This window comes from Phyllostomus discolor, chromosome 7, assembly GCF_004126475.2.
Source record: "Phyllostomus discolor isolate MPI-MPIP mPhyDis1 chromosome 7, mPhyDis1.pri.v3, whole genome shotgun sequence".
In the NCBI taxonomy this organism is placed as follows: Eukaryota; Metazoa; Chordata; class Mammalia; order Chiroptera; family Phyllostomidae; genus Phyllostomus; species Phyllostomus discolor.
The window spans coordinates 120,916,815-120,938,363 of record NC_040909.2 but is presented as its reverse complement, the minus strand read 5'-3'; the positions used below and the strand labels follow the sequence as shown (position 1 = coordinate 120,938,363).

Sequence of the window (21,549 nt, the reverse complement as noted above, 5' to 3'; positions counted from 1 at the left end):
GAATATCCATAAAAAGAAAATTTCACATCGTATTCCTGATTTTACTTATTATATTCTTACACAAATTTTTCTTTTTTAATTTTTCCAAATTACTTTTATATAGTCTCCTAAATATTTTTTCTCATTTGGGAGTAACTCAATGTGCTATTTTTGAGTTTTATGATAATTATTGTCCATTTGAGGCAAAGACAATTTTTAAATGTTTTTAACTCATAGATTTTACTTTTAAAGTACTATTTGAGTAATGATGTTTAAAATAAGCCTCAGTGAATCAAGTTAGAATTAATGTGTTCTACAAATTCAGACTATCTTAGCTTCTCAGTGATTGGGTGTCACTGAAACTGTTCAAGAATTGTAAGTGTCTAAAATTTTCGTGACAGCTCAGTGGTTAAGTGCTTATCCGAAAGTATGTGGATAAGTTAGTAATTAATCCATCACTTAATTTAAAATGAAGAGTTCTCATTGTGGCATATATACATGCATGAATCTCACTTACAATTCAGGCAAAATAAAATCTACCATTAAATGGGTGTCCAAATTCTTTAGGACTTGATTATGCAATAATGACTATGAAGGGTTTTGCATGAATTAGTAATCAATCAGTCGTTTATTAGACACATATTTTGTATCTAGCAGTCTATTAGGCTTGTTAAGGCATGTAAAAGGAGACGTTCCTTAATTTTCAACACAATGCACTCATGTATCTATTTTGAAATGGTTTGAGGTAAAGTAGATCATGAAATTTCTTCCTTTGATAGGATGACAGATGAAGTACTCAGAATACACTGATTTTTTTTTAATTTTCAGAGCATTGCTGGTTCACAAAAAAGCAAAGGAAATCCACAAGACTGTGTGCATACAGGCCATACAGACACACAGACAGCAGTTACAGTTGTGCAACATTGTAAATGTCATTAATCTCACTGAACTGCACACTAAAAATGGTTATAATTGTAAGCGTTCTTTTACATATATTTACCACAATAAAAGTAGTAAACAAATATCGAGGACGTACATTTAATAACATTAGAAATAGAAACAGGATAAAAGTGCAGACCCAACACAGACTAAAGAGGGAATAACTATATGACAGTGAGTTTGGAAACTTCTTCAGGATTGAAATCATTCTAGGAAAATTTGACCTTAAATTAAGAGGTGTAAATACCGTCAATGCAGTTAAACTAAAATAACATCTACCCAACTGCCTTCTAGCTACGTAGTGTCCCCTAGGGAAGAGCTTGGTCAAGATATATGTGACCTGCTCAAATAGACATTTTAAGAACTATAGGAGCTTTTGCTATATGGCAAAAGTAACCATGTGCTGGTACAGAGCTTTTCAAAGTCAGATGACACCAGACAAAAGACAGCAGGAGCTCGTGGGAAATCTCATCTGTTAAAAATTAGTGTAAACCATGCATTAATTTGCCTTTTGTTTTCATGTTAGATATCAACATAAAGTTTACATTCTGGGAAGATGTTCCATATTTACCCACTGCTTTCGAGTACTCCCAAGCTTTAAAGATGCCAAGAATTAAGGAGTTAAGTTAGATGCACCACAGTTTCAATGATTTTATTTTCCTTAGAGATTTATTGTGAGTGGCGCAAAGGCAAAGACAAATAACCAGGGAATTCTCTATGACAGAGAAGCAGATTTTTTTAAGATTTTATTATTTATTTTTAGAGATGGAAGGGAGGAAGATAGAGAGAGAGAAACATCAATCTGTGGTTGCTGGGAGTCATGGCCTGCAACCCAGGCATGTACCCTGACTGGGAATCGAACCTGCAACACTTTGGTTCGCAGCCTGCGCTCAATCCACTGAGCTATGCCAGCCAGGCAGAGAAGCAGATCTTACTCCTCAGTAACCTTTTGTATGGTTTCCATGGTTAACAATTAATCAGTTCTGTCTTGCCTGAGGTTGACCCCTGTGACACTATACTGCAGAATTAGGAGTCTTAAAATGAGCGATTTTGCCAATATAAGTATTGCTATAGTTCATTTTAGCGAAGTTCTTTAACTGTCCAATTGTCCTTAAATATTACCTTCTTACCAAAAACACAAGGTAGGAAAGGATCTCTTAAATATAAGAGAAATAAGATACAAAGGGCAGGATTGACTGCATTTCAATTATCATTGAGTAAACATATGTGTGGAGTCACCTGTACATTTGAATTATAGTATATGCTATCCTCTATTCATTTCCAAACCAGGTGTTAACAGTCTGAGATGTGAAAACTTTCTTCCCAAAATCAGGATGAAACAGTTCAGATAAATTATTGTAAGGGATGTGTTTCAATGTAGAATGCAAGTGTGACAGATTCTCTGAATTTTAACTGTAATCGCTAAATTTGGGAAGCTGCTTTTTTTTTAATATGAGGTGGGAGAGAATTTACTAGTCATTGGAAGAAAATACTGCTGTAAAATACATTGCTTCTACTTTGCTTGAAAAATAAAAAGAAAATTTAACTTAAATTGACTTAAGAAATAAATAAATAAAACAAAAGGACTACACCTATTACATAAACATGCAATAAAACGTCAACTACTGCTCCCCAAAAGGAGGCTAAGATGTTTTTACAGAATAGCTTTATTCAACTTCCAAAAAAAAAATAGAGTATTCTCAAAGTTATGGAGGCTTTTCATGATAGAAAAGAAAGCGTACACTTGTCAACTTATTTTATGATATTAAATTTTAATACTAAATCAGCAAGGAAAACCAGAGAAGCAAACCTCCTCAGTTTCATAAACTATTATCTAACTTAACAATATTCTTAGTGGTGAAGCTTTAGGAGCATTCCCTTTTAAATGTGATATACTTTAATGAGGTGAACTATCACCTAGTCCCATAAAATTTATACAGGAGGTCCAAGGAAGGTTAGATAAAAGGAATACAGAATAAAGCTTAAAAGCTAGACTTTAATGTTATTTACAAAAGGCAGGCTTATTATATAGGAAAATACAGGTACTTTATAAAGATTTTTAAGTAATAGAGAAGCTGAAGTCAACTTATCAATTTGACTAATTATGTCAATAAGCAAAAATAAATTTTATTTCTATATGCCAACAGTTGACAGTATAAAGTATATACTATTTATAATAACAATGAAAAAATTCAGTGTATGTATAAAAAATAAGAGTTTAGCCAATTAGTGTTGGCTCAGGGGCGGAAAACCTGATCCAGAGAATAGGGTTTAGAGCCCCCAGAACCAACTCCCTGATACATAGAATTTTGATGTATGTCAGAGCTTGCCATGCAGATCACTGGGGAAAGGGATACTGTTTATTTAATGAAAGTACTGAGACAATGTCTTGTTCATATTGGAATTAAAGAAAAAATGAAAGTGGTGTTGTGCCAGTTTCCACTGTTGTATAATAAATCACCCCAAATCAGCAGCATGAAACAGAATAAATTTACTTCACAGTTTCCATGGGAGAAGGGTTTAGGCACAAGTCCGCTGAATCCTCTTCTTAGAGAGTCTCACTACACTAAAATCAAGGTATTGGACAGGGCTGTGATCTCATTACAGACAGTGAGACCCAGCTCCCTGGTTCTTAGAAGAGTCTGGTTACTGGGGTTGTATGACTGAGGTTCTCAGTGTCTAATGGCCACCCACTGTTCCTTGCTACCTGGACCCCTTCACAGTGCCACAGTGCGTCCTTCAAGGGCAAACTGATTAATTTCGCCTCTCAGCTCCAGACCTTCTTTAAAGAACTTCCCCAAACTGGGTCAGGCCCACCCCGGACAATCTCCCTTCTGCTGAACTTAAGTCAACTAAATAAAAACCTGAAATACATCTGTAAATCTACAATATCCCTTATATTATCTGTATAATATAACTCATTATGAGATTGATACCCCATGTTTTAATAGGTTTTGCCTACATTCCAGGGGAGGTAATTATACAAGCCTTCTCCATGGTCACGGGTGATCTTGGGGGTCATCTAAGAATTCTGTTCACCATGCATACCTACCTTATACTTTATACAAAAAAAGTCAATTCTTAAAGAGTAAGGTTTAAAGAAAATGTCTTTATGACTTTGGACCATAGGCCAGTGCAGGAGTGCTACTTATAATAAATTTTCAAGTCCAACTTTAGTAAAATTAATAATTTCTTCTTATCAAAAGACAACACAAAAAGTGAAAAAGCGGACTATAAACTTGAAGACATTGCAACATACATATAACATGTAATGGATTAGTATCCAAACTATATAAAGCTGATCTCAAGAGGCGAGCCAGGCTCAGTTGTGTTTTATGAATGGTGCATTATGAATGAGTTACAGGTAGGACTGGAATATTGATCTTGGCTCTCTGTGGGACAGAGCGGAGCAGGGTGGGGCTTGGGGGAAGGAACAACTTTCACTGCTCACCTCATTGTGCCTGTCCTTTCCTTTGTGTGCTGTAATGGAAAACTGTGGGGAATCGCTGATAGAAAGAATTGTTGTAATGTAGAGAAGCAGACAGCTGTCCAAGGCAAATTTAACTGAACTACGAATAGTTGTGTTGCAGAAAAGGAAATGTAAATGGCAAACGCATGAAAAGACATGCAGCTTAATCATTAATGAAGAAAATGCAAAGAAGATCACTTATTTGCATACTCTAGATTGGTAGAAATAATGAAATTCTAATGTACACATGTTGTAAAAATTTAAATTAGTAAAATCGTTTTGGAAAAACACATGGCACAATATTATGAATTTGAATTTTTGCTTTATTATACCGAAATCATACTCCTAAGTATATAACATAAAGATATACTTGTGTTTGAACCAGAAAATGTTCAATATGGCTCATAACCATCTTGATTACAATAGCAGAAAAAGGGAAGCAACCTAAACCTCTATTGAAAGAGAATTATTAATTGAAAATGTTTATATTTAACTCAGGGTAAAACTGGGAAACAAATTTTTTAATTGCAGTCATGAAAATTGTATATTTAAGTGTTTCATATATTCTATATTTAAATTTGACTGAACAATTGCTTTAGTCAATGCTAATGTAAAATCACTTTTAAAAAGAGTCATAATCGACCCTGGCTGGCGTAGCTCAGTGGATTGAGCGCAGGCTGCGAACCAAAGTGTTGCAGGTTCGATTCCCAGTCAGGGTACATGCCTGGGTTGCAGGCCATGACCCCCAGCAACCACTCATTGATGTTTCTCTCTCTTTCTATCTCCCTCCCTTCTCTCTCTAAAAATAAATAAATAAAATCTTAAAAAAAGAGTCATAATCACAAATTTTTGTTATATAGCTCTTAAAAACCATGTTATGAAATCTCTCTCTTTTTTTATCATTTATTCCTATGTGACTGTGGGAGCAGCATGGGGAGGGGGCGTGGCAGGGGAGAGTAGTGAGGGAAAGTGGGACAACTGTAACTGAACAAAAATTAAATAAATACATACATAAATAAATAAAAATTTAAACAATTATGTTACCAAAGATAAAAATAGTTATGATAATTATTAAATGCCTTTTATTTATTTTCTACTAATTTTGATAACTTAAAGCACTCATTTTCTTCATCTCATGATAAACAATACTTTATTATAAATGTATTTTCGCTTAAGAATTGATTGTATATAGGATAGCATTTATGTAATTTCTTACTGTATTGATTTTTAGTCACATTATTCTTAATATTATGTTTCTAATTTAAGAATTGTAATTTAATTAAGTATGGGTATTTGCATGGGAGCATAAACAATATGAATGCACGAGTATGTTTTAGTTAATAATAATACTGAATTATTTATCATGGTTTAATGTGTTTTTGCAAGTATCGTGCTTCTTATCTAAGCCAGGTGTTGTAGGGGTTGTCTCTCTGGTGCAGCTCCCAGGGGTTGGGGTCCCAGGTGTGGGCACCAAACCTTTGCTCTTCCAGGACAGGCGCCTGTCTGCTGAGGGCCCTCCCTACTGTGTGTTGACATGGCAGGGGTGGGCTTTTTTACGAGAGAGTATCTCTTCCTCTCTTCCTTTCCTCCGTCTGACATGGTCCTTTACCCTTTGTTGTGGAGAACAGCAATTCATCTAGATTTCAGATGACTTCCAGAGGGGGATGATGCATACATAGTTGTAAACTTGGTGTGTCTGTGGGAGGAGGTGAGTTCAGGATCTTCATATGTTGCTATTTTGGACGCTGACCCCGATACCTTTAAAACTGGTGATCTAGATTCGAATTTAGCTGTAGCATTTTTAAGCTCTACTATTTAATGGAAATAGCATACTCTGTGTTTCTTCATGTTAGCGTTATAAAAATATATGCAAATGTATGGAAAACCACTCTCCACCTACATGTACTTTTTATAAAGCTCTCTCAAAGTAGATTTGCATTAATCATGCTTCAAATACTTTATATGAATATTCTATAAACAGAAGCCATGCCACTTCATTGAAAAACTATTACAGAAGATACAATGGAGCAAGTGAAATTTGTCTGATAATTATAATAATTGAACTTGAGCCACAGTCTAACATGATCTGCTGCCTTAGTATGAAATGTCTGATGTACAATTTAAATATTTTTCTGTCATTGCTTTCTTTTTGTGTTCATTACACAATGCTATATATGTGAGATGTTTGTTTTTGTTCATTGCTAGGTTATCCAGATAAATTTTGAAGAATTTGACTTGGAGATTGGCTATGACACTTTGACAATTGGTGATGGGGGGGAAGTTGGAGACCCAAGGACAGTGCTTCAAGTGTAAGTTCTCAATATTTCATTCTTGACTTTGCCTATCAGGTCTTTACAAACTTTTATCCTTATTACTTTTTTATTGCTGTCTCACTGCCACCAACAGAATAAGCTCAGTAACCTTAGTTATTATGATTAACCAACCTATCGTATGGGACAGAATGTACTTCATCCAAACACAACTTCTTAGGATGCATTGACAGACAGGAGCCTGTTGGAAATGGAGGCCTGGGGTGAAATTGGAAAGTGGGTGATTGGGCCTTACTTTAGAAAAGAGCCTTGCTCTTGGAGAAATTAAAGAAAAAGAAGAAGTATAAAGTTGACCCCACAGACTCATACTGGTTGTGAAGACTGGTCAGTGCTGCTCACTTGTTGGTGGCAAACTCTCCCTAGCTGTCAAGATCTGAAGTTGAGAGTTTATCAGCGGTTTGAAACTTGAAGTACTCAGCAATGAAACTTGACATAGTGAACTAGCAATGAACAGCAGTTATCTCAGAATTGAGATACTTAGAACAGACCAAGTGTAGCTCTTAGTGTGAGCTGAAAGAATGAACTTAGGTTTACAAAAAGGAAAATATTAAGAACGTATAAATTGCTGGGTCCTTGGTTATCTTTCATGTATCTACCTTGGCTGTTGGCATAAAGAAAAGTTACTGGGAAAGTATATTGTTTACTTTGCTATGAACTTCAAAAGCTTAAGGTATGCTTTCTCTCAGTATTTCTTTCATAAGTCTTGATTTCCATTTCAAGCTTTATCAAGCCAATATTTCTCAGAGTGCATTTTTTTTGCAAAAAAAAATACCTGGGAAACTATTTAAAATGTAGACTTCTGGACTCCCATATCTGATTTATTGAATTAGTATGTCTGGGATTTGGACCTCAGAATCTACATTTTCATACACTCACCAGGTAATCCTTATGTACACCAGAAGTTTCAGAACTACTTATATAAATATTTAAAAAATCATTTTCAACATATACATCTTCTAGGTGTAATGTGCTTATCATGTATGCATTTCTTACTGTGCAAATTGAACGAAGGTAAGCTTATTTTAGTTTGTTCTTTTATTTTATCTTTTTTCATTATATTTGCCAGTCAATTTTACAAATTCCATCCTGTAATAAAGCCAAGGATTTGCCTTATGTGTATATTATAGGCCCCAGTATTATTCCCTTTTAGTTATTTTCTTTCAAGGAAAAAAAGTAATAAAACTAAAACAAAACAAAAGACAAACTCTACTCTTCTTAGCTGCCCTTCCTTGTACGTACTTGACCTCAAGTTCAACCTCCTTCTCTCGCCGAAACAGGGACATCATTGATCAGCCACGACTTTGTTGCCTGTCTCTGAGCCTACTACGATTCCATTTTGGGCTTTCTAAGATAGGATGGATGAGAGGGTCAGCATTTTACATCGTTTGCCTGTTTGGCTGTGGTGCTGAAATTGTTTATTATACTTTCTCCACCCCTTAAAAGCCTCAGCATTCTTATCAGAATGATGAGCCTGGTAGACATTGCACTACACTGGGCAAATACTTTCTAGAAATAATCTATAATTCCTCCTAGATTCTCTTGTGATTTTACATGCCATAGCTTAGATTTATTATGCTATTAAATTCTAATAGCATAATATTCAATATTCAATTGAATATTTCCATTCATAATATTCAATTTCTAATTCAATATTTCTAATATTGAATTAGAAATTGTCAGCCATAGAGCTAATGTGATCAGAAGATGTACAGGGTTTTAAAGGACTGAAAATTACATACAAAAAAAAAGGTCATTTAATCACCTTTTTTTTTGATCCACTCATCTGTTGAAGGACACTTAGGTTGTTTTTGTACCTTGGCTGTTGTAAATAATGCTGCAGTGACCATGAAAGTACAGGTATCTCTTTAAGATAATAGGTTTTTAAACATATACCCAGAAATGGGATTTCGGGACCATATGGCAGTTATAGTTTTAATTCCTGGAGGGACCACCGTGTTGTTTTACAATGGCTATACCAGTTTATGTGCCTGAGACGGTGCACAGGATTCCTTTGCCCGCACACCCTCACCCGCATGTATTATTTCTCATCTTTATGACAGCCATCCTACCATGTGAAGTGATATTGCTTACTTATGTCACCCTACTGGGGAATTTCAGGGATTGTTTTAAATGTAATTTTTTTTAACAATTGCCAGGTTCAGTAGATTTCATATATCCAAAATGAACATATAAATCACCCTTGAATGCACTGCATTAGAAGAAAGAATGCTAAATGAGTTTCCATAAAAGTCAAAAATTACATATTGGGGTGATACAAAAAATATGTTGTAATATAGGCCTACAGTTGTTATTTCTAATGGATACACCCACATGTCTAGAGTGATTATAAAGAAAATCAGATATTGAACCTAATAGAAGTTTAACAGATTCTGTCTTTTATTTCATATTGTATTTGAGTGCTTGATGGGTATTTCTGAGTTCACTTATTTAGGGCTTTTATGCTAGTGTTAAAGGACTAACTAGAAAGATTAGGGTGCATTTTGAACACTGAGGTTACTCTGCCTGTTAATAAGTATATTTAAAAAGATTTTTTTAAAGTTTGTAGGTAATAGATTTGAAAAGATGTACTAAAACATGTTAAAACTATATGAAGAGTTTTTTTTTAACAATCCAATAATTTTCTTAGGACAAATTTACATCAATAACATAAGAAACATTATATTTATGAGATAACCTAGTCCTTTCCATAATTATTCCATCTTTCCAAGTAGTTTTTCCCAGACAGGAAACACAAAGATACCCAGAACCATTATCCAGCATTATTATGAGGCACTATTTAAAGGTACGTATGGAACTTCCAGTGTTTAATTTACAGGACTCTAATTGTTGTAAGTCTTGAGGAAAAACCCAGCCTACAGGCCATTTTTTATGTGGGTAAATCAATCATTATAACAGTCAATTAAATCCCCATGAATAATATATGTCCACTTTTACTTATTTATCTATACTTGGACTGTAGAGAACTTGTATCTCAAAGTCAATCAAATAACATTAGACCCGTCTTCTGCAGTCTTGATCTGTAAATGGTAGATTTCTGTCTGCCTCCTAATTAGATGCATTTCATCCTGTACCATCCTTCCAATCAAACCAACTATCAAAACTACTTCTTTGTGTCATATTTGGAGATTCAGTATCTGGATGCATATTGGTTACTTTACTTTGATATTAAAAACAGTAAGAAGATGGTTTCGCTTTTATTCTGCCAATATTTGGATCGCTGCATTTACAAGCACAGACCATGTCAATACTGTGTAAGAGGAAAATCCTGGCAGGCCAGTAAAACTATCAGGGAAGACTGTATTTAAGACAGGTGCAGCAGGAGTCAGGACTATGTCGATAGGGCCCAACTGTTGGAAAGAGTCTAGACCTTTGCAGAAGGAAAGACAAGTGGAATGGAAATCTGCTGAGACAATTGCCGGGATGGTTTTTAAATGCTGGGGTGAGCTAGTGAAGAAGTACCAGAGAATTGTAGGTAGACGAATAATCACTGTGAACAGGCCATTTGTGCTTTCTAATAGTGGCCTGTGAAAGCTGGGTTCCTACGCTCCCACAGAGACAGAATCTGGAGTGCCATCTCCTTTGATCACTGTACTTCAAAGGGATAACTCCCAGGTCCTTGAGAAAGACATTCCTGGGTTGTAGAAATGTTACAGTTCAAAGGACCAAGACAAGATTTATAATTGCAAGGTGTCTAAAGTAATGTTCTAAGAAAAGGCAAGAGAGGAGTCTACAGTCTAGAAGAAACCCCTCATAATTTAAGCTCTTCTAAAGCTGAGGGGAATGTTAAGGTGCTCTTGGCTGTTAGAAGTACAATTTAGAGCTGTTTAGAAATGGATTGTGGGAAATATTACTGGGAGTACAAAAAGAAAAATGTAGTGTTATAAATAAATGTTAGTTGTCTAGTCAAGTTTGATTAAGTAAATACAAAAACACTACTGTGAATAGGACAGTAAGGCAATGAGAATTACAAGTTTGTTAGAATATCTTTTTGAGTTGAGTTCAGTGCCATTATCAGTTGTTCTAGAAAATTTAGGCCTCAAGTCCTTTGTGGGAGCCCCTCGGATTTCTTTCCCTTTGACAGCCACATGGGTTAGCCTACCAAATATAAGTTCAAAGGGAAATCTATAATGCTTGCTTCCAGGAGATGTTCTCATTTTTAACAAGGTTCACCATAAAGTTATAGGCTATTTTAATCTAGTATATTGCTAAATCTTAGCAAATGATTTTGATTCAACTTATGGAAATTGCCAAACATTTGCATAATTACTAGATGACAGTGGAAATAAGACAACTTCCTCTCTCTGATTCATTATGCTCTAGTGTCCTCAAAATAGAAAATATGTGAATTAAGAGAGGCATCACTTTACCACAACCTAGCATTGGCCTCTGAAGAGGGAAAGACTTCAGACCACCCACATATCCTATGCACCATAACTGGACAAAAATCTCTTACAACCCACAGGCACTAATTCACTAAAATCCAAAGCCACCAATTTCCAGTGAAGTTGGTTGGGGAAGACTGCCTGCTTATATGTAGGGAGTGTCCTGTGAAGAATTCTGTTGACACATTGCTCATGTCTTTAATGTGTTTTGGAGAGCTTCATCTTTAGATGCACATAGTTGGGGTCTAGTGCCTTTAAAATCTCTCTTTTACTTGGATGATCATGTTGATGACACAACATTATTAACTGAGAAATAAGGATCGCAGCATAGCAATGATTTTGTTGGATTATCCCCATAATTTAGTAAAGTTTATTTTAGCCTCCCTTTCAGTTTTCTTCTGCAAAGTGCATTCTTGGAAAATAACAAAAATTGCTTGTCATATTAAATGTGAGGCTTCTGAGTTTGAAGTCTGCCACGTTGAACAGCGGCTTTTACAGCTCCATCAGCAAAATCATCGCCTTTGGACGTTTCCCTGGGAGCTCCACAATGGAGTGCGGGTCTGAGCAGGCAGATGTACAGCCTCTCCCAAATCAGCTGTCAGTTTTCTGTGAGATATTTTATTTCTTCTCAAAGTAAAGAATGCTGTATTTTCCCAAGTTTCCTCTGTTCATGACAGACATCAAACATATCACACGGCCATGTCGCAATTCTCTTCTTACTGCTATGGACTAGGCTGCTATCCAATCTCTGCAAGAATTGCAACTCTTGTTACTACTATCGACTAGGCTGTTTTGCCAGTTTAATTCTAGGAATAATATACACTTTCAAATCTTCAGAAGAAGTCACTATAGCATGCAAAGCTTTAAGTTGGCCACTTTTATCCTGAGTCCATGATCCATCAGCAAACATTAAATCGGCGTTCTGAACAAGAATACTAGATGAATTGGGCCAGGGCCTATTGTCTAATTCTCTTCCTGTTGTACAGCATGATCATCTGTTTGATGAGGATCTCATAAAAGACTAACAAGATGTAGGAGATTGAATCTCCCAAGCACACTGTTGAGATTGAATACTAATGTTTGTTCATAGCTAGTCTGATGGCATACTCACATAGTCTGGATTTTATGCCCTTATAAGATAGCTATTACAATACATTGGCATGCTAATAAGTCTGGTAACTAAAGATGAGGGTTTCGGTCTTTTTATAGGCAGTCTGCTGCTGTCACAGCATTGTGGCCCCCAGAAGATCCATGGAATACATTATCGATGTGTGGCCTAAAACCAACTTTGGGATTTAAAATTCCAAAAATAGCACCTGTATTTTCATGACCAAACAAGCAGAAATTCTTTACAAAATTTGGAATCCCCAAAAGCAAGACCATAACAAGTTTTGGTCACAAGCCTCTTCAGAATGCACAGGCTTGATCCGAAGATCTGAGAAGTTATCACGCAGTTGCTCCATCAGAAGTTTTTCCCACACTGCAAAAGCTGGAATGCAGTGTCTCCAATATCTTGCTAGTCACCAGAATTGCCTCAGTTTGTTGTTGTTGTTGTTGTTGTTGTTTGTAATAGGAATTTCATCTTCAAATTGGGCCAACTCTTTGGGGGCCTCAAGAACAACAAGTGCTCTAAATATTTTACCTCATTTTAGTAATAACCCTGCTTATCTAGTGATGCATTATGCTCCATGAAGGGTGGATTGTAACAAGGACAAGGAGTCAGGTTTGCTTCACTCCTTAGTGTCTGACTCCACCAGCAAACCATCTGTATGATGAATTCTTACAGATCCTTCTGGTGGGTTAGCTTTTGCTAAGCTGTATTTTTGTAAATGACTAGAGACATATAGGAGAGTACTGGAACTCTTGAGAAAAACTTTGCCACAAATATGGGACTCTTTATAAGTAAAAGCAAATGAAAACTTAGACTTGTCCATTACAGGAACAAAATTCCCCCCTCTCCTCCTCAAAAAAAGCAGAGCATAGGTAAATTGCAGAAAACCTTTGAAGAGGATGGTATCAAATTTATAATGGTCCAGTGTTAGGAGCTACAGGTGTTAGTGGAATAATTAATTTATTTTCTTCTTCAAGATCTTGCATAAAGGTCAGCCTTCTTTACCAAATTTACCTTCCTCCTTTACTGAATATTTAGCAGCACAGGTACTAGCGGATGAATGCTCTTTTAAAACTGCTCCTCCTTTTTCTCATTCTTTTCGCAACTGCATTTATTTCCTCTAATTGAGCTCTCAACAGAGGGCATTGTTTGACAGGTGGCCATGGCTTATGCTTTTGAGAAACGAGCCATTTCTATTGGTTCTACATCTCAGATTAAACCAATGTTGCATATTATAAGGCCAAAAAGTGATGCAGTAATTTGTTTCTGCTCAAGGCTGCTTGTCCAGCGGTGTGTGAGGCTGCGGCTCTCTGCTGGATCCATTTTCTTTCAGTAAGCAAATTGGATGCTTTTTCCCCAGGGCACCCCACCCAAACCCTCCTTGTGGAGTGTATAATATGGTAGTTGAGTTGCACAGGAGGTCTTTTCACTATAGGCTTACATGAGAAGTAATAGACAGTGAGAAAACACCTTTCTCATTCACAGACTTCACCTGGGAACCACAGGACAAAAACAGAACAAACAAAACTCACAAATATAAAGTGTATTCAAAATACCAACAACCAGTCAGAAGGAAAGTGAGGAATTTCCAGATAAATTTCAGAATAAGTTGCACCAGTGTCTACCAGCAAGGGCAAGAGAATGTTAACTGGAGAGAGAGTTATTGAAACATCTTCTTTATCAGTTTCTACCTCTGAGATTCTCTCAGTTAGTTGTAAACCATCGGTTAATCATGCCCTTTCCTGATGTCCTGTTTCTGTAATGTCTGTGTCATCTGGAATCTCCTCTCTCCAGTTCCTTTTCCAATGTTCCAGCTTCTTCCTCTGCTTCTTTTCTAGATTGGCCAGAATGGAGGTTATTTTCTTCAGCAAATAATTTTTAACTGAACAGTAAACACACCTGTTTTTAACTTCTTTTTCTTCATATTTTAAAAAAGATTTTATTTATTTATTTTTTTAGAGAGGGAAAGGAGGGAGAAAGAGAGAGAGAAACATTAATGTGCAGTTGCTGGGGGTCATGGCCTGCAACCCAGGCATGTATCCTGACTGGGAATCGAACCTGCGACACTTTGGTTCGCAGCCCGCGCTCAATCCACTGAGCTACCCCAGCCAGGGCTTCATATTTTTTTAGGTTGTCTCAAAACTGAATAAATGCTGCTAAGATTTGGGTAACTGTCTGACCTTGCTATTCTGCCATCTTTTTTTAAATTTAAGTTTGGCTAATCAGCAAGAGAGCCAAGGTAAAGGTGGATAGGACCAGAGGGTGATTTTGATCTGCCCCTGGATCCATGCATCTAAATTTTCAGAATCTCTCAGCAAATCTGCTGATGGAAAATAATGGGTCAGTCACCTCCTTTGGAGTATATAACACTTCAGTTTGTCCCAGCTCCCCTTTAGAGGAAAGGCTCTGGGCGATCTCTTCCAGTGGTCTCCCAAGCCCTGAGTTCTCCAGTTGTGGAGGGTGGTGAATGGTCGGCTACTCCTTGATGTGGTGGGTCATCTTGTGGTCCCCAGTAGGCTTGTGACATCAAGTGAGCACAGCCTGCTGCTTAGGGAGTTTCACACAATAGCCTGTGCACATGTGCAAGCGTGGGGGTCTGAATTAAAATCACTGTGAGGGATGTCTTCAGACTTCCAGGGACCAGGGAAAGCTTTCATGTGAATGGTATCAGTGAGCAGCCATGCTGGGCAGATTCTCAACGGCATCGGCGTCACTGGTGATCAAATAAGGAAGCTCATCTTTCTCACATGTTAACAAGAGAAACGTGCACTTACACACCTTGTTGGCTTTTTTCTCATGTTGGTATATTCATTCACATAAAACTTTTTTAAAGTTTTGCCTTTTTCCAACTACCTAGGAAAACTGATTTGCATCACGTTGCCTTTGTATCGGGATCACCCTTTTCCACAAGTTTCTCAACTACTCCCTAAACTTATCCGTTTATAATCTCTGCTTTCCCAGATACAAGATGTATGGAGACAGCATCCACACTGTGATAGAGTGTGCGCTCAGGGCTAGGATATGAGGCGCACAAGACAGGTAATTCATTATCAGCCAAAGGAGTTGTGTCCTCATCCTTCTTTGAAGAGAAATCCACTAACAAATGGGACCATATATCTAACAAACCACCACTTTTCTCTTCCCAGGGTGTATTCGAGGCTAGAAAGGATAAAGAGGTGTAGGGGGAACAGAGGGAGTATAAATAGCAAAGAAAAGAAGAAAAGGTTGCTGTGAAAGAGAAAGTACTTTTAATTCTCACATTCCCTCTTCCATTCTTCTCTTCCCCGCTGGCTATCCAAGTCATTTTTAACTTTCTTCTTAGGATGATATCCGTGCAATAAATACCAGTAATTGTTTACTTAGAATGGAGTCCTCCAAAAACCCTCAAACATTCTATAAGGCAGGGTTCTTACATGCATTCCAAATGTGACAGAGGAGTTTAACAGTTTAAGAGAGAACTGCCAGCAACATTCCTGGCTTCCCATAGTTTCCCTTCATCAAAAGTAGTTATGATCCTGATGGCATTTGAGAGCCCAGTTTACCCGTGCTTACTCAACAGTAAAATCTTGACTTTGGAGAGGGGAATTCATCTGGCTAGTATTCCAAAAGGGCAGAGCACTAGAAGAGAGACTTTGTTTAACCCAGGGCCTCTTACGTGACTTTTTGTGGCCATACGAACTTCCACTGGTCCACATCATTAGAAATGCCATTTGCCTCTCACCCTCATCATCACATTGTTGGGGAAATACCATTCAAACTTAAATCGCCTGCCATCCCAGTGAACCTTCTCCACCAAGCATAGAAAACAATGAAGCGGTTTAAATATTAAATAAGCATTAAACCTGACAGTGATATGCATCCCAGGTTATCTGTTCAGGAGATTGCTAAGAGAAATAAACCTCAACTTTTTGTATAGTCAAGCAGAGGCAGTCTCTCCATTACATACACATTTAGCATTCTTATCCAAAGAAGAAATACAAGTTCTATTTTTATGACAAACAGGGTGTTACATCACAGCTCTGTGGCTGAACTTAAATTTCCACAGAAACAGGGAGACGGGGTGACATCCTCTTTCAGGGTCACATTTCAAAGAGAGGGTCCCGAGGCTTCCAAGAAAAGCATTCATGGCATGCAGAATTGGCAAGGGGCTCATTTAGCTTAAAAGATTCCATCCATTCGAAAGTAACAGATAGCATTTATAATGTCAAGTTTTCTAAAGGGACTGCTAAACGAAAGGGGATGTTTGTCTTTCTAGCATAGGAAAATTATTATTTTATTTATTATTAGTTTAGGTTTACACTTACTTGTACACCACAAATGAGTAGTGAGCTAGGTAGAATCGTGACCAACAGGAAAATAAATGAGCGAGGGAATGGTTTAGACTATATGCATTAGTTGTTTATGAACTGACAAAATTACCACGCTGAAGGCTTTGTCTGGTAACATTTCTGACAGAATGGATACAAGAAGATATAATAAAGAGAAATAACTGAATTTCCACTTGTACACCTCTTTAAAATCTTCTGTGAGAGGGACTGTTGGCATATTTGATATAATGGATCTAATACACATGCTACTGTTTCAAGCTCTCATGCCCATCTCATAATGGACTTATTTTATTTTCTGCCATCTCTGACTTTAGTTCTTACTCTTGTCCATAAACTTCTTTCTCTACTGTAGCTCAAAAGACTAGAATGTATTAACTAACCAATTTGGAAATTAAACATTTACATGCTACAACATTTAATTGCAAGGTGTTTTCAAATAAATGGCAGTATGTAGACATATACATATGGATAGACATACATATATTACAAAGGAGAATTACCTGTGCATCTTTTATATTATAGTAATTTGAAACTTGCTTTGTGAGTAAGAAATAACTATAATCTAAAATTTTATAGTATCTTATAAGATCTTTATATCATAACAACCACAATTTTCCCCAGTCATGTATAATCTCATAATTAAATCATGATATTTAACTGGGTTTCTTTGTGACAGATTCACATAAATCCTGTAACATTGGACACTGGTGCTGTAGTTACATTGCCCATGCAGTCCACTGATGATATGTTACAGTTTCTGGCGGCTGGCATTTTGCAGCCATGGTCACTTCAAGGATGTGTTCCTCCATGCTGCCCTCTCCTGGTCTATCATAGTATAGCCTCCATCCAAGAGATGCTCTCAGAGAATCCTTTTTATTACGAAGGGAAACTTTACGTAAAATTCTTTTTTTTGGTCTCAATGTTTGTTTTGTTGTCAGCACTTAGGTGATTATGCAGAAAACTAGTGGATACAAATAAATCGGTCATGAAAATCGTGTGTCTACATTGGTGTTGTAAATGAAAATATTGCATTCGGATTTATATTATTGGCTTCTTGTGACATGGTTATGACCCATATCCCCAAGGCCGGATATACTTTGGTAAACCAATAAAAAACAAGGTTCAAAACTGGTTTAAAAAACAATCCGAGGACAAGATACTTGATGGTGATAGGATATGTCATTCAAGATACCCTCATCAAAAGAAGTGAAAGGAAGTCAGAGATAACTGAGATGATAATGGATAAAAAAGGAAAGAACACTGAATGGTTAGCAGTGGCAGAGGGACATGGACAAGTTGCGAGGTCTGAGAAATCTTATCAAATTCTTAAATGAAAAGCCCGTGAAAAAGAAGTTTCTAATACTTTGCCCACATAGTAACCAAACGTTATTTCTGATATCAGCTGAGAGTGGATCATTCCTGAGCCTCCTTATCTCCTGATACCACTGCTTTAGTTCTCTACCTCATGCCTCCTCCTTTTTTTAAAAATGTGACTCTTTCAAACAGGAAATGTATTTATGTTCCCTCATCTTAAGTGGATCATTGTATTTCTAAGAGTAGTCACCAGAAAAGGACTATTTGGGCATGAAAACTGGGAAACTATTTAATAAATGTTCTGTTAACCTTCTATGTTAAGGTCCTATTCATACTAATGATTGCTACCATTTTGAAGGATCCTCAAAATCTTGAGAACTACATCAAGTACTCGCTGTTACTATGTATTTCATCATGATCAAATAGCCATGTTCCAGCTAAAGTCAAAAACTCAGAGATGATAAGTAACCTATCCAAAGTCCTACAGGTAGTAGAGTAGCAGACAAGCCACCGAAATCTAGTTGGTCCACCTTGAAAGCCTGTACACTACCTTCCATCACATGGCCCTGCCTTTTCTAAAATGCAAAGGTGAGTGATGGCAATGGACAGTGAACTCCAAAGGAAGCGCACACTGGCTACTATGTACTATTTTTAGCTCCAAGAGTTTCTTAGAGCAGCAAGTTTTCCTGGACTTCGGCCATCTGTTAACTGAAAAAATTATGTCTGCAAGATTTTTTGACAGCCCATGAGTAAGTCTGGCATCTTTATACCAGCAGAACATCCTTGTAATCAAACTATTACTAAGAATAAAATGTATTTAAAAATAAGTAAAAAGGGTGGGAGGCAGGGATGGGTGGGGGGGTGGAGTGGAGGGGAAGATGATGGAGACAACTGTACTAGAACAATAATAAAAAATGAGTAAAAAGATATGAATACACTAATCTGGAATTTAACCAAAATTAAGTTTGCCCTAACTTCTCTAGCAAAAATATTCAAAGGATTAGACACATCAAACTTTACACACACATACACACACACACACTCACTCACACAAATCACCAAACACAGTATTCAAAGGAATTCACTAACAACTAAGTAATGAATCACCCTACAAACACAACTACCAATCAACTTGATGTTTAACAAACATTTTAATTCATAAGCCCCCACCTTTTTTTTCTTGTACTGTTTTTAACTTTTGGGTCTGTAACACAGAGGGCTAGTTGTAGTGTTAGTCAGTTTATTTCCTGGGGTCAGTGCTGAGACACCACTGAGGGTCGCACCTCCAGCCTCTCTCTAGTGGTAACTAGTGCTTTAGTTTGCTGCCTTGGTCTAACTTAGCATCTGCTCCCTGGGCCTGAGTTGTAACTTTCTGAGCCTGGGGTGGTTGGCTATGGGGCAGTGCTAAAACTATTGGTGAACCAGACTTGCCCAGACTTAATTTTAAGTCATTAAAATTAACTTCCGTCTCTCTGGTTTAAGTGTCTGATTGCCAAGTTTAAGATCAAATGTCTATGAAACTTTGTTTAAAATAGTCTGATGGGCAGATATAGTCACAGAAGTCTTAGCACCAAGGTTTTGAAGGTCACTTGGACATGCTGGTTTCACTGTGGTATTAGAATCTGCTTTAGTGATTGTGGTATTCACTGCAAGGTGGTTAGGGTGGTCACTCTACACTGGGGCAGGCTCCATGGAAATGGGCGTGGCTGTTGAGTCACCAGTAGAATGTATGTTTACAATTTCTTCCAGTTCTGTCTCCATGAGAATTGGGGGTGAAACAGTAACAACCTCAATACTATCATCATCCACTCAAGTTAAACCAGTGGATGCAAACTCTTCACCTCAGCTGGCGTCACCTCCAGGATCCTTCTCTGGCTAGCAAGTTGGTCAGGCACTTGCATGAATGACAATTCCGTAAAATCGGGCTTAAAGGAGTGTTATTTACCACCCAGAGTAATCGCCATCTCTGTATACAGCCTGATACATACATTTTAAACTTGATTTCCCCACCGCCAGCCACATCCACTGGTGCTCCGCTTGGTGCTAACGTTGCTTGGACTACTCCCTTCCCGCATACCTCCTGGCCATCCGGACACTTGGCTGGTGGGCTTCACGAAGAAAACGGACACGCAGGAAGTTACCCTACAAAGGGGGCATAGGAAGAACGATCTGGGTGGCAGGCAGCAGGGAAAGGAGGAGCTGGTACGAAATGACAGAGCAGCAAAACCAATTCCTAGAAACCCAAGGCCCACGGACCGAGCTGCTCAGACCACGCGTTTCTGTGGTGTCAGCAGCCGAGGGAGCCCTTCCTCCAGCCCACCAGGGAGGGGCGCTGCCCAGCGACAGCCGCCCGCCGCTGTGCGGAGGGGAAAGGGCTGACAAGTTGTAATGTACTTTTTCAGCTCTCTTCGTGGTTACAGTAATAAAGTAGGTAAACAGGGTAATCTCTTGTTTTAAACACATGTATTTTTAAAATATAATTTAGAATTCCCTAGCTATATGAGTATTTCACTCATCAGGGAGTCCATTTTTTTTCTCTTTCTAATCTTGATAGCCATTTCCCCCCAAGATCTTATTTACTTATTTGCTGACCTCCTTTATATGACCTTTGGCTTTGTTTCAAGTATGTGACTACAGCATTTTTAGTGACAGAGGAAACATGAAATAATGTCCCTTGTTTGGGTTATAAAAGTGAGCATTACTGAGTAAGATTATTAATGCATAGATTTAGTGATGCTATGTGAAATTAGCAGCATGGTTTTTAAAGTAAAAAATATTTGCAGCAAAACATACATGACATAGCTAGCCTAACAGTGGTATTGCAAAGGGTTATATTACATTAATTAACATTTTATTGTTTTTCACAGTGCTTAAATATTTTTTACAATATTTTTTAGAATAAGAGTTCTGTGAAACTTGCAAGGTTAAAACCCCTAGTGCTCTTTTTTTAAGTTTAAAGATTTTTATAGATCCTTCTTTTCTTTTCAGCTCAAAAAGAAGTATGCACTTCTCCGATGATCTAAAATTTAATTTGTTGCCTCAGGAGTATGCAAGAGCTAAGCTAGTTAAACACGTTAAATGGTACTTATTTGTAATAAACCTGATCATTAAATTGTGTTTGCTCTGTTATATCAGTGCATAGTGTCGTAAACTTATCTGACAGCTTCTTTTTTTCTAGCCAAGAACGTATTGAGAAACATGTTTTTTCTCATAATTTGCCTACAGAGAATGTTTTAATAGTCCATTTCACTCTTCTTCAACCCTCTCTTTTTAGGCTGACTGGAAGCTTTGTGCCAGACTTGATAGTGAGCATGAGTAGCCAAATGTGGCTGCACCTTCAAACAGATGAAAGTGTCGGGTCCGTTGGCTTCAAGGTTAACTACAAAGGTAATGATGAATTGCTGCTATGGGAAATATGTTATCTTAATACCACCAGAAAATGCTTTTAAATTCTAGTTTAATTGCATCTACAAAATACGTTTTCCAGAATACAAGCAAGGATATATTTAAAAAATGTTTTCCTTTTTGAGCTACCTACAAATGTTTAGTTCACTTTTCTTTACACAAAACAGTTGTATTTGAATGTGTCTACTTTGCATATACCATGTCTCCCCTGGACCACAATACTAGCCCTATGCTTTAGTCCCTCAACTCCTAGCCTTTCCCAGAATAGACA

General features: G+C 37.3%; 1 protein-coding gene across 1 annotated transcript in view; it reads left to right on the top strand.

Moving 5' to 3' along the window:
- CSMD3 (CUB and Sushi multiple domains 3) overlaps positions 1-21,549 on the top strand; it is an 893,237-nt gene that overhangs the window by 452,163 nt on the left and 419,525 nt on the right. Inside the window, 2 exon segments of the mRNA XM_028533680.2 lie at positions 6,593-6,696; positions 21,148-21,260. Of these exon segments, the coding sequence (XP_028389481.1) occupies positions 6,593-6,696; positions 21,148-21,260 (217 nt within the window).